Genomic DNA, 14,800 nt, shown 5'->3' on the forward strand with positions numbered 1-14,800 from the left:
TATGGACAGGAACCAGTTGATTAAAAAGATTTTTGATTGAAAAATCTGCATAGCCACAATGTTAAAACATGTACACAAATATGCACAAGTTTTATACTTATTGATGCCTATGAGAACTCGCAAAATAAATAGATCGATTATTTCAAGTTGGTTTCAGTCATATATGAGAGGAAAGTGTGCTGAATAAATTGATAAAAGTTGAAGAAAATTTTGTATAATTGCAGGGGAAAAAAATACATCCGTTTTTGTTCTGATTTTTCTATCTGTAATAAAGTCAGCATCAGGCATATAGTTAACACTAGTTTGAAGTGAAAGAAAAGTTTGTAAAATAACAATGATGTTCCTTTGTGTACATAGAAAATTTTTTTTTGCAATTTTAAAATAGATGAGATAATGTTTGTAAACTTCCTTTTGATTAGAACATTTGGGTTAATGTAATTGGAGTTTGCAAATCTCTTATGGTTTTCCTGCTACAAAGAGTCTAATTGCAATTGGTCCTATGATTTGAACTTGTTTATTTAATAGAATCATACTATTTTTGCAGTGTTTTTCTTATGTATCTCATGAAAAAAATTTGCCTGGATTTGTAATTCACATGTATTAGCTGAGCTCTCATTCTCTCTGAGTTACAAGGGGCCTTATGTCTGCAAATTGCCCTTGTACAATGTACAAAGAACTAATATTGATTTGTAATTATACGTCCGTCTGTCCGTCCGTCGTCAACATGTCGGATATTAACTCAAAAACGCTGTAACCAATATGCATGAAACTTTATTGAATTGTTTATATCTATTGACGTGAGCTCCCATTTGTTTTTTAAAAATATCAGATTTACCGTTTCCGAGTTTTGGGGTTTTATTCATTAAAAAAGGGGGGATTTTCCAGTTTTCCGACAATAACTCAAGAATGCTTTCACCAACTTGCAAGAAATTGTGGTGAATTGTTTATATCTATTGACATGAGCTCCCTTTCGATTTTTATGAATTTTAGATTTTACGTTTCCGAGTTACAGGGTTTTATTCATAAAAAAAGGGGGATTTTCCAGTTTTCTGACAATAACTAAAAAATGCTTTCAGCAGTTCTCATGAAACTTTGGTGAATTGTTTATATCTGTTGATGTAAGCTCCCTTTAGAATTTTATAAATTTTAGATTTTACATTTCTGAGTTATAGGGTTTTATTCATTAAAAAAGGGGGGATTTTCCAGTTTTTCGACAATAACTCAAAAATGCTTTCATCAGTTCTCATGAAACTTTGGTGAATTATTTATAGCTATTGATGTAATCTCCCTATTGATTTTCATAAATTTCAAATATGACATTGAGAAGAAATTGAACTTTATTTGTTTTTAGTATTGCACAACAGCACAGTGTATTGCACAACAGCAAGAAATCTTTAATTGAATATAAATTCAATTCATATAACCAATTTCAAGTTCTTTGACTACATTTATTCAGAAACCTTTAATATGTCAAATATTTAATTACAATCCAAATTCAGACCTGTATCAAGCTTAAATATTGTGTCCCTTTTTGCCCCAACTGTTCAGGGTTGGACCTCTGCGGGCGTATCCAGCTGCGCTTAGCGAAGCAGTTTATTTTGTCCTTCTCTGCTTGGTGAAGGGGCATTATTAAGGTTTACCCTTGTCCATCCGTACGTCCGTACATCCCAAAATTGGTTTCCATTCTCTAACTTTAGATTGCGTCAACCAAATGTTATGAAACTTATACACAATGCTTATTGGTAGCACTCCACAGTTAGGTGTGTGGTTTCGCATTTTGGCCCCAGTGGATTTTTCAAATCTGAAAGCTAGTGTGCAAAAAAATTCATTATTTGGATAGCTGAATATAGCTTTCAAAGTTTTACATGAACATCATAATTGTGTAAGGTATGTATTATGTATGTTTTCTGTATGACAATCTTTGTGATTCAATTTTACGAAAAAATGAGGTGAAAGGCACTCAGTTTTTATTTCATCATTTGATTGATTAATTTCAATAGTTCCAAAAAAGGTATCCCTCAAATTTAGGGAGAAATGGGACATACCCCTTTTTAGCTTTTCTCATCACTTCGCGTTCATCATTCCTTGTCTTCAATCGTTAACTTTTACAAAAATCTTCTCCTCTGACACCACTGGGCCAAATTTAACCAAACTTGGCCACAATCATCATTGGGGTATCTAGTCTAAAATATATGTCTGATGACCCTGCCTGCCAACCAAAATGGCCAACATGGCTAAAAATAGAACATAGGGGGTAAAATACAAGTTTTGCTTATTATTTTGAAAATCGCTATAAATAGAGAAATTCTGACAGTGGCAAAAATGTTCAGAATTTTGAGCTTTAACTATTGTCCATTTGCATCAAAACTGTCAGACGACTTCTTATAGGAGTAATTGCCCTTGAATGACAAATTTTACCATTTTTAACCATATTTTCAAAGGAAAAATCGGTTATTGATTTGGGGATGTACAGCGGGCGGCTGCCAAACATTGTCCATTCATTAACATGAAAACGCTTTGACGAAATCTTTTCTTATTTAGATATGTTGTTTCCTGTGACTAAATGAAGGTCAAGTTTAATTTTCACGATTTTAGCTGTTCTTGTTGTTAAGTTGTAGACCTTTCAGTAGCAAAAGTGATACTAATTAAATGATTTATTTATTTTGAATTATTTCCCTTTGAACAGAAATGGTGTAATTAATAAATATATGGATAGATAGTCTATCAATGATTGTATCTGTTTTATTCATGCAATAATTTCCACCTTTTATCAAGATAACAAACATGTGGTAATTATCAACTAACAAAATTATAATTGGAGTGACAGATTTATTTGAAAATTTTGTGTTTCCTAAGTGTTGTTGATGATAAGCTGTAGGAGGTATAAATATAGTTTGAAATTTACTGCTCATTATTATATATTTGAAATAAATTACAGATAAGTTTTATAGATTAATATTAATTATTATTATAGTATTAATGATAAATGATATTTTGGAAATTTTTTTTTGGTAAATGTTTTGAAGAATGTTTGTTATTCTGTATAAACTAATTTTCTGAATGCTATATACATATATATATCATAGGTTTGAACGTTGTTTTCAATTTAGACTTATATATATATATATATATGTATTTATGGAGCAAACTCCTTTAAAAACTAAAACTTATATTGTTTATTAATAAACATGTATTTAAAGTTTTAATTTTGAGCCCAGTTTTCAAGTTGGTCCTAATCGGGTGTCCAAAATTAAACTGTTTGATTTCAACAAAAATTGAATATTATATAATGGGGTTCTTTGAAATGCTGAATCTAAACTTTTGTCGAGATTTCAACTTTTGTCAAAAAAGCGAGACATAGCGATCCTACATTCCGTCGGCGTCGGCGGCGGCGGCATCCACAAATATTCACTCTGTGGTTAAAGTTTTTGAAATTTTAATAACTTTCTTAAACTATCCTGGATTTCTACCAAACTTGTACAGAAGCTTGTTTATGATCATAAGATAATATTCAAAAGTAAATTTTGTAAAAAAAAATTCCATTTTTTCCGTATTTTACTTATAAATGGACTTAGTTTTTCTGCCAGTTAACATTACATTCACTCTGTGGTTAAAGTTTTTAAAATTTTAACAACTTTCTTTAACTATCCTGGATTTGTACCAAACTTGGACAGAAGCTTGTTTATGATTAAAAGCTAGTATCTAGAAGGAAATTTTGTTAAAATTTTATTCCATTTTTTCCGTATTTTACTTATAAATAAACTTAGTTTTTCTTCCAGTTAACATTACATACAGTCTGCAGTTTAAGTTTTTAAAACATTTATTAGATTCATAAACTATCCTGGATTTTTACCAAGCTTGGACAGAAGCTATTTACAATCAAAAGATATTATAGAGAGGAATATTTTTATTAATTTTTTTCCTCATTTTTGTTGAGCCTGCAATTAACAGCAAAAGTAGGCGAGACACTGAGTTCCGCGGAACCCTTACAAATTTTTTTTTACTTGATCATGTTTAGGGGTCCAGATTTGCAAATATCATTTTCATGCAGGAAAATCCAGTTTGCTGTCACCCTGACAGCCTCTTGTTAAATTTTTTTCCCTTTTATCTTGAAAATTATAATAGATACACAGAAACTTTATATAGCAAAAAATTAAAATGATCAGCAAGACAAGATCTACAAATAAATTAACATAACCAAAATCGTCAGACGACTCCTTATTAGGGTTATTGCCCTTAAATGACTACAGAATTTTTGCGTTTTTGTCAAATATCTTAAACACTATAATAGATAAATAGAAGCTTTAAAAATCAAAAATAATCAGCAAGATAAAATCTACAAATAAATCAACCTGACCAAAAATGTAAGTTGATTTCTTATTGAAGTTATTGCCCTTAAATGACGATTTTTCCCATTTTTTCCCATTTTTGCCTATTATCTTGAAAACTGTAACAGATAGACAGAAACTTTAAATAGCTCAAATGATCAGCTAGAGAATATCTACAAATAAGCCATTATGGTCAAAATCTTCAGTCAACTTGTTATTGGAGTTATTGCCCTTTAATGATAATTTTTACACTTTTTGATAAAAAAAAAGATAAATATATAGAAACTCTAAAAAGGAAAAATGATCAGCAGGATAAGAATGCAGGATAAGAAATGCAGTTGAGCGACACAGGCTCTTTAGAGCCTTTAGTTTATGGTAAATATAAAATGCAGAATTTTGCCATGGATACACAAAAAGAATTTAAATTTCACCATTTTAACTGTTGAAAATTCAATATGTAGAAGATACTAATAACATACATATGCACATATATGACACAATCAGTTAGCTTAATTTATTAAAAAGCCAGGAAAAGAAGATGATTAAACATTTTGTAGGTCAATTTTAATTGAGTTTCCTAACTGTAGACAGTGGAGTGCTACCTATTACCACCATGACCAAACACAGGTCAAGTTCGAATTTGGGTGATTTCACTGTCACTGTTTTGAGTTATGTCTCTTATTTGACTCTTGCATAATTACTAGCAGGGGCATCTGTTTCCAATGGAAACATTCTTCTTTTATTTTTCTGAGGTTCCTCTTGATATGAGTTTACAGCAAAAGATTAAGCATAATTCTCACCACATTTTCAAAGCTATTTGAAAGAAAATAACAGAAACAGAAACAGAAAACTTGATCTTCACAAGCTAACGGTAGAGGTCAAAGGCTAGCAGAAAATCACATTCAGAATTAAATGGCTTTTGTCCAAAACTTTAATGTGTCAAGCACAATACTATCTTTACAGATACTTTTGACAAATTCTCTGGTCCCATGTGTATATATTGCAGATATAATTACAGGGCTATTCAAAAAATTGTTACCCAATATTGAAATCCAAATTGTTCAGTTTAAACAGGGGGACTAAACTTTTGATCAGTTGTAAGACAATATGTATATTATATGCCTGTCTTTGTAATAATGGTTTTTTTTCAAATAGAACCGTATTTATATATATAGATAGATAACCAAACTTTTGGATGTAACATTCTTTTACAACTAAGCATATTGTTTCAGTCATGAGGTAGATGAAGAAACTGAGGGATACAAGGACAGACTAAAACACCTAGGGTTTTCACTGACTGAAGATGATGCTAAGTATGTAGAAAAGCGTATTAAGTTAGGAAAATGCTATATTACTAAAATTGAGAATGGAAATGGGGAATGTGTCAAAGAGACAACTGTCACAGAATAGAAGTTCCTTCATAAAATAAGTTCCAAAAGGAAACAGTATTCTGGAATATTATTTCCAATGGAAAAAATATTACAGTAAATGTTCCTAACGGAATAAATGGTATAGAATATTTGTTCCAACAGGAACAGATATTATGACATTGTTTATAACAAAGTTTCCAGTGGAACTTCTGTTAGGCGGAACAAATATACGTTGACACAACAACCCGACCATAGAACAGACAACAGCAGAAGGTCACCAACAGGTCTTCAATGCAGCGAGAAATTCCCGCACCCGGAGGCGTCCTTCAGCTGGCCCTTAAACAAATATATATACTAGTTCAGTGATAATGAACGCCATACTAAACTCCAAATTGTACACAAGAAACTAAAATTAAAAATAATACAAGACTAACAAAGGCTAGACGCTCCTGACTTGGGACAGGCGCAAAAATGCGGCGGGGTTAAACATGTTGTATTAATTTTAATTTAGATAAATAATGCTTAGCACCAATTTAATGCAATCTATTCAAAATTGTAATTTATTTGTCTGAAAGCCTAGCAATGCTTTTAACAAAGAATGTAAAGCAAATGCAAATTTTGGTTCTGTAAATCTTGTTTGGTTTGTAAGAATATGTTTTTATTATTGTTTAAAAATGTGATTTCAGCATTGTATTTTATAGGATAAATTATTTGTTATTTGAGAAAAAAAGTTATAGCCATAACTTAAAATGTGGTTGAAAACTATTCATTGATTTATTTATTTTTATGGCCCAGCAACAAAGTTGTCTGGGCCATATAGATTTACCCTTATCCATCATTCTGTCATTCCTTTATTCTGTCATTCCGTTATTCCGTTATTCTGTCATTTCGTCATTCCATCATTCCGCAACAAACAGTTATACAAACTTTTTTTCTAAAATACTTTCTCATAATGAGCTGATATATAGTATGTGAGTCTACTATGACGAGTTACAGATCAAGTTTAAGTTAAGTTCCGCTCCCCTGATTTTTGCTGAAAATGCAGGCTTTGGACTTTGAAAATTTCATGAAAATAGCAGTTATACAGACTTTTTTTTAAATGCCTTCACAAGTTGAGCTGATTATTAGTATGTGAGTGCACTATGATGAGTTACAGATCAAGTGTACGTTTGGTTCCACTCTGCTGATTTTTGCCGAAATTACGGGCTTTGGACTGAAAATTTTGTAAATTAAAAGTTATACAGACTTTAATTCTTAAATTTCCAGTCCTAAAAATGGCTTCAAGCTTTATATTTATATAATAAGTTGAGCTGTCTATGTAATGATAAGTCATGCTATCATTTTGTAGGCTATCTAAAAAGATGAAAATCAAGGATGGAAAAGTTGAATACAAACATCCTAATGCCAAGAAATCTACAGCATATGTTAATTTAGGAAAGAAAAATTCCCATGTCAGGTTTGATAGTGAGGGTAGTATTCTTCAGCCAAAGACAAGTAAAGTTCTGGGTAAAGCTAAAAATTTTATGGAATTAACCAATACAGAGACAGACATGACAGAGTTGAAAGATCAGCATGACCCTAATCTTCAATTACAATTCCCAGAAAACTTTAAAATACTTAATAATTTGGAGGATAGTGACTCTAATGATTCATCCGTTTCTGATAATGAAGTTAAATCAAAAGAAAAAACTGTTGTTGATTCAAAAGGTGATAATGTAACATGTGATATCTCAGAAAAAACACAGATTCAGTCACATGGAGATCAATCAAGTAGTGGCCAGCTACATAAGATAATTACAGATGAATCCATTGGTAAGTCTGAAAACCAAGACCATAACAGTTTTACAGAGACTACAAATTCATTATCCTTGTACAATACCGATGAAGTGAATGAGGAGCTTAATTTGTATGGGTTTTTAGATGATAATATGGATGATGTCCTTAGTGATACATTGGAGGAGTCAGCTGACATAGATAACATTCAACAGAAAAAGGGGAAGAAGAAAAGAAGGAGAAGGAAACAAATGCCAGTTCCAGAAGAAATAGAAAATGATAAAGAATTGAAGAAATACTGGGCTCAGAGATACAGGTTGTTTTCTAAGTTTGATGATGGGATAAAGATGGACAGAGGTAAGCAATGTAGAGGACTGATTTTTATTGGTATAAATGTTAAGACTTGACTTGATATAAAAGTATTGGCCCCCTTACCTATGCATCAGCAAAAAAAAACAAAAGCAAACAAAGAAAAACATTGAGAACATTCACCAACAGTAAAATGTCAAGATCAATCTTAATTTCAGGAAAACATAATGATCTGCTATTGAATAGGAAAAACGATTGTTTTATTTCTGGGAGCTACACCAGTGGTATTCACTGAAATGCAACATGGTACTTTATCTACCTACATTTCATCATTAATTGGAGTTTTCTAAACACCAGAAAACTCCAGGAATATAACATATGTAACATAATATCTATTCATTAGACTAAATAAATTATATATCTAATGGGCAATAAAAATTATAAGTTGAAGACTGACATACTTCATTATATTTTTTGCCAAAAGATAACGATTGATTGATTGATTGGTGTTTACTCTGCTTCAGCACAAAAAGGCTATATCCTGGTGAGTAAAAAAAGATCATAAAGAAAAATGCTGATTTTATGTAGTTTTTGTCGAGCCTGCGACTTTTGTCGCAGAAAGCTCGACATAGGGATAGTGATACGGCGGCGGCAGCGGGGTTAGCTAACTTCTTAAAAGCTTTATATTTTAGAAGCTAGAAGACCTGGATGCTTCATACCTTGTATATAGATGCCTTATGTTACGAAGTTTCCATCTGTCATATGTCCATTGTCCTTGACCTCATTTTCATGGTTCAGTGACTACTTGAAAAAAAAGTCAACATTTTTTATAATGTTAATTTCTTTTTTATGAGTAATAGGATAACTATATTTAATATGTGCGTACCTTGCAACGACCTCATTTTATGGATCAGTGAACAAGGTTAAGTTTTCGTGGTCAAGTCCATATATCAGATACTATAAGCAGTAGGTCTACTATATTTGGTACTTGGAATGATTGTAAGGTGTACATGTCCAACTCGTAGGTGTCATCTGACCTTGACCTCATTTTCATGGTTCAGTGCACGTGGTCAAAGTTAAGTTTTTGAGTTTTGGTCTTTTTTTCTAATACTATATGCAATAGGTCAACTATATTTGGTATATGGAAATTTTTTATGATGTACATGTCAGTCTTGCAGGTTTTATTTGACCTTGACCTCATTTTCACGGTTCATTTCTCAGTGTTAAGTTTTTGTGTTTTGGGCTGTTTTTCTTCAACTATAAGCTATAGATCAACTATATTTGTTGTATTGAAGGATTGTAAGGTGTATATGTCTGTCTGGCAGGTATCATCTGACCTTGATCTCATTTTCATGGTTCATTGGTCAATGTTAAGTTTTCATGATTAAGTTTATTTCTTAGATACTATAAGCAATAGGTCAACTATATTTAATGCATACATTGATTGTAAGGTGTACATGTCTGTCTGGCATGGTTCATCTGACCTTGACCTATTTTCATGGTTCATTGGTCAATGTTAAGTTTTCTTGGTTAAGACTGTTTCTTAGAAACTATAAGCAATAGGTCAAGTTGAAGGGTCAACTATGTTTGGTTTATTGAATGATTGTAAGGTGTACATGTATTTCTTGTTTGGTTTATCTGACCTTGACCTCATTTTCTTTGATCATGTTAAGTTTATGTGTTACTTGTAGTAAAGCTTTATATTTAGGACTATCAACATAAAATCAATGGTTAGTAAAGAAGGCGAGACATTTCAGCGTGTGCACTCTTGTCATTCATATTTCCTATGTTGAAAGATTTTGCACGGCCAAACAGCCAAAATAAATAATTGTAAAAACTTCCATAAAGCTATTTACCTTATCTCAAGATGTAAAGTTCCTGAGTGTGCACATATCTTTCAAATAAAAATGAATTTAAAAAGAGAAGAAAAATCTGGAAAGTAAAAAAAATATAAAATATTGTCAATCTTCAAGTTAAACAAGGTAAGGTATTGTCAGAGCAAAAATAATTACAGTAATAGCAAAGTACATGAGGTGTTTTCAACATTACATACCTCTTAAACTTGTCTGTGATCATGATCTTTTTAAAAAGACTTTTTTGCTACATTAGGGAATACATTTTAGACAGGTATCTGTTATTACCATTTGAGTCGATTAAGATATATTATGTTATTTGTTTGAATTTACAGAGGGCTGGTTTTCTGTAACTCCTGAGAAAATTGCAGAACATATTGCTGACAGATGTCGCTGTGATATTATAGTAGATGCCTTTTGTGGTGTTGGTGGAAATGCTATACAGTTTGCTTTTACCTGTAATCATGGTAAGAAAATCAACAAATTATTAGTATTGCAGGATGTTATACAAGATAATCACAAAAAATAGGGTAAGAAAGAAAAAAAAAAACAGGATGTTTTATTGATAAACGATCGTTTCTTTAGGCAGCACTGTAGATGGAAAACACAAATAAGTACACCGACCAAAAACAGGATTAACTGTCAAATTGTCAAATGCATAAAATAGATGTTATGGCTTATTCATATGTATTCTTAGACAAATTAACAACTTTTGAAATAGATAAAAAAATAAATACCACAGAAGAAAGTGAGATATGATATTTCTCTACTTGAGATAGTTAGTTTTACAATATAGAAAATGTAATGCTTGCTGTGTGTTTTTAGCTATTGTAAATAATTTGTGTCTTTTGCATGTTGATCAGTGAACTTTTTAACTTTTGCATCACTGTCTCTGAATCTACTGCACCAATTATAACCAGAATCGTGTAGAATGATGAAAAAAATTCATATTGTCCACATTTTCATTTTCTCAGAAACTGTTTTGCCAATCTAATCCAAACTTGGCTTGGTAAATGGAAGGGTTTTTTGAAAAACCAGTTCATTTAGATAAAAACATGGCGGGCAGATTCTTGATTCTGATAATTCAAATTTCAATCATCTACAGGACCAAATAGTTCATAAGAATGATGATCAGCAGACCTTTTACAAATGTATAATTATGTTGATCTGGTGGAATTTATTGCAGTTATGATGCCATGTAGATTTTGATTGAACCCCATAAGAAATCAAAGTTTCACTGTTGTCATTGCAATTGTTTTAAAAAAGTACATTACTGCCAGAGGCATGAGTACATTCTGGTAAATTTTCATTTTTTTTACTCCTATGAAACTGATTCAAGTTATTTCAATTGTCAAACCAGAGAATGGCAAAGAAATTTGTGATTATATTTTTCAACAAATGAAAAGCTTGTAAACATTAAATAACACATTGTTTATTTAAAAAGTGTTTGAAACAAATTGAAAGATATAGATTGGATTTTTTTTTAAATAAAAGAATTAAAGAGGCTGTATTTGATTTTATATTAATTTTTATTTTGGACAGATTGATACAGCAAATATTGATTATAACCAAAAAAACATTGTTTGATCGTTTTGTGATAAAATGCAACTAAATATTTAATAAAAAGTTTTTTTTTTAGAACTTTTACTTTTCAACATACCAACATGGGCCATTAGATGCATCTACTGTATGAATCTTTGCAATTTAATTATCAATTGTATATTTTCAGTAATAGCAATAGATATAGACCCAGTGAAGATAGAAATAGCCAGACATAACGCCTCTGTGTATGGAGTGGAGAACCACATAGAATTTATACAGGGAGACTTCCTAAAGGTTGGACCTACATTATCAGCTGATGTAGTGTTCCTCAGTCCACCATGGGGTGGTCCAGACTACCTGACTGCTGAAGTATTTGACCTGGAGACCATGATAGAAATTGACGGATATCCTTTTTTGTTGTACAAGAATCAGAAAAAATTCCTATGATATTGTTTATAAATTTATTTTGCCATTTTCTATAATTGTGTAATATTCATGACAAGCATGAGTTTTATGCAGGAAATTTTCATTTTTTCCCTATTTAAACAAAATCAGCTGTCAGACTGAATTTCAGATATTAGTAGTATTCTGTTGGCTTTATGGTTTTCTGCAGATCATGCTGACACAAAAATTATCAAGATTTACAGTGCTGAAATTTTGAATAGTTGTGACTCTGCCGATAAATTTCCTTGATGTCAAGATAATGCCTTTAGGTTGTTAGCCATCCAATCCTCAGTGTTACACCTATTTTAAGTGAATAGTTCTGATACAAACTTTAATCTAAAGCCACACCTTTCAACTGTTTACATTAATTACAATGATCAACATTCACATCCAATGGTTTTTTTTTTTCGAAAAAAAACCATAAATACCCTTATTTTGATCAAAATGTGCATTAAATTTTGTTGTAAAAAGCACATGTGAACTTCATGTAATTAATAAGAATTTCATTTTCAGAAGCAAAATATTCTTTAGAAATCAACATATGACCTTGAAACCTTCAAGCTCGGTTCTTGGGATATTTGAATTCAGGCTGCTTGACTTTTGTTCTAACTGTTTATGCTATGTTTATTGGTTGTTTACTGAAATTTTATCCTTAACTTATAAACACTAAAGATATTTGATGTTGCACAGAAGATCTCAAAAAATATTGTGTACTTCGTTCCAAGAAACACAGACATTGAACAGGTATGTAATATCAGAAAATAAGATTTATATCCAGTAATTATAATGCATTAAGTCACAATTCACAATTATGTGTGTTAGAAAATACCAGGTACGTCAGAAATTATCAGTCAAGGCAAGTTAGACATAAAACAAAATGAACTGAACACAAAAATGTATGTAAATGAGACAATACTAAGGATGATACTTACTACATATCTGTAGAAACATATCTAGTTGCCTTTATGCATTGTGAAGCCAGCCTATAAATATGATAATAAGGTAATATATAATATGGTGACCTATAGTTGCTTACATCTACATCACTTGCTATCAAAATCTTCCTTTATTTTTATATAAGATTGATTCTAAGCATTCAACTTAGCATCTAAGGAGGCTGCTGTCTTGGATATGTTGCTAATTTCAGTATTATAAGTCAAATGGTTTTGAAATTTGTGAACAAGTAAGACGATTCAGAGGATTTATTATTAATTTCTTTGAAATAAAGTACCTTTATATAACATCTTATTTTAGTTCTTGATATATATTTTAGAAATTTGTCAGAATTATCATCTTATTGATGAAACAATGAATTCTATTCTTTGGCAAGGGGAGAAAACCTTTGCAGTATTTTGTGAAACATTAAAAAAAAAACCAAAAAACAGCAAAAAACACTTTTTATATTTATGAAGGGGAAGAGATTTGAATTTTGACTATTTCACTTATGTCTTTCAAGAATTATGCCTGTTGATAAAGCAGAAAATAGCCAAAATAACTTGAATAAGCCTCAATCAAATAGTTGAATATTGAATATTTTGTTATGGACCACTTTACTCAGATCAGTTCGAATTTGACCAAATTTTTTTTTTTTATATCCAGAATTATGCCCCTTGATAAGCAGGATAATAGCAAAATATTTGGTTTCCAGACAACAACCTGAATAGTTATCCTCAAGAGAATCATTTGGGAATGGAATATTTTGTTAGGAACTATTTAACACAGATCCAGTTCAAATTTGACAGATTTAAAGATTAGCTTATAACAAATTAAAAAAATAATCGACAAAATAGACCTAATTTTTTTTAAACTGATATTTTAAGAAATGAATTGAAAATCAATCATTACTTCCAAAGGAATCTTAGTAGCAAATATTGTTGTAACAAGATGTTCTGTAACAGGGAGGCTTTGCTTCAGTCTTTGAAAGGTATAATTTAGATAAATAAAGAGTTTTCAAATGCTCAAACAATCATACAACAAAGTGAAAAAAAAGCAAAAAACTCAATATAATAATAAAAAAAAACATGTAATAATAATCAAATAAGGAAAAAGAAATCTTTTGGAAAATGAGAATTGTAGCAATGTGGCATACAGATTTAATTGTTTTATATTATGTTGATATCATTAATTTCATTACATCATAATAGATGTATTCCTTACATATCATTCATTTCTTTTTTTGATTTTGAGAAGGGAGGCAAATATTTTGATTTTATTTTGTACTGTTTCTGACATAAAAATAATTTTCGAAGTTGACAATAAACATTTTCTTTTAAATAGCAAAAAAGTTGTTAAAAAGGGGGATAGGTTGTCAATATACGACTGACTGAAGAAGCGAGTCATAGAAAATTTTTTAGTTTGGCTTTATTCTGTATTTTCAGTTAACAGTGATAGCTGGACCTGGAGGCAGAGTAGAAATAGAACAAAACATCCTGAATAAAAAGTTAAAAACAATCTGTGCCTACTATGGTGAACTAATACTGGATGGAGAAGGATATGATGCCCAAGAACCAGGTGATGACATGAAACAAACTGATCAGCAGAATTTAAGAGAGACTCCCACAGCTGAAGAGGAATGCATTGAAGTGAATCATAGAGATGAGCAAAATCTTGGAGAAACGAATAGAACAAATAAGGTTCTTAATGACCCGAGACACAGTGATCAGGAGGATCTTGATAAGATAGAACACGAAAACACTGAGAAATTTATTTCTGAGCAAAGTGAACAAAACATTGATATTGAACAGAAAGATTAATATGAAAATAATATTTCTTGTAAAAAAAGAAAAATGAAAACAGACAATCAATGTAAATTACTTGCCATTCAGACCACTCATTCTCAAGTTACGGTGGCTAAGGCATATGCTTAAATCAATTATAATAAAGGTTACAAAATTACATTAAAACCTTTCATACATTATACCTAAATAAACCTGTTAATCAAAACTGCTATTCTTTTCTACTCACAAACATGGATAAAAAATTTACCAGCTCTTAGTTTTGGCGCCTTTAATGTCCAATTTTTGACAAAATATTTACGTGATCTGCAACTGACTGTTTTAAACATATTAAATAAAGCCAATGTTCATCAATATACTTCAAAATATTGAGTTGTCTAAATAGAACAACAGTTTTGACTTTCAAATTCACTTCTGATTACCATGGTCCGAAATTCATATGACCG

At 30.9% G+C, this 14,800-nt stretch overlaps 1 protein-coding gene across 2 annotated transcripts in view; it reads left to right on the forward strand.

Moving 5' to 3' along the window:
* LOC127711671 (trimethylguanosine synthase-like) overlaps nt 1–14,562 on the forward strand; it is a 31,721-nt gene extending 17,159 nt beyond the window's left edge. Inside the window, exons 6-11 of one of the 2 annotated variants that reach the window (XM_052217794.1) lie at nt 5,561–5,641; nt 7,047–7,828; nt 9,969–10,100; nt 11,363–11,581; nt 12,287–12,363; nt 13,998–14,562. In XM_052217794.1, the coding sequence (XP_052073754.1) occupies nt 5,561–5,641; nt 7,047–7,828; nt 9,969–10,100; nt 11,363–11,581; nt 12,287–12,363; nt 13,998–14,372 (1,666 nt within the window). In that variant the 3' untranslated portion in view covers nt 14,373–14,562. Of the gene's footprint in view, nt 1–5,560; nt 5,642–7,046; nt 7,829–9,968; nt 10,101–11,362; nt 11,582–12,284; nt 12,364–13,997 lie in introns of both variants that reach the window. The other variant, XM_052217788.1, reaches the window with a different exon arrangement.
* Nucleotides 14,563–14,800: the final 238 nt, after the last annotated feature.

This window comes from Mytilus californianus, unplaced genomic scaffold (genome assembly GCF_021869535.1).
Source record: "Mytilus californianus isolate M0D057914Y unplaced genomic scaffold, xbMytCali1.0.p SCAF_1, whole genome shotgun sequence".
Classification (NCBI taxonomy): domain Eukaryota; kingdom Metazoa; phylum Mollusca; class Bivalvia; order Mytilida; family Mytilidae; genus Mytilus; species Mytilus californianus.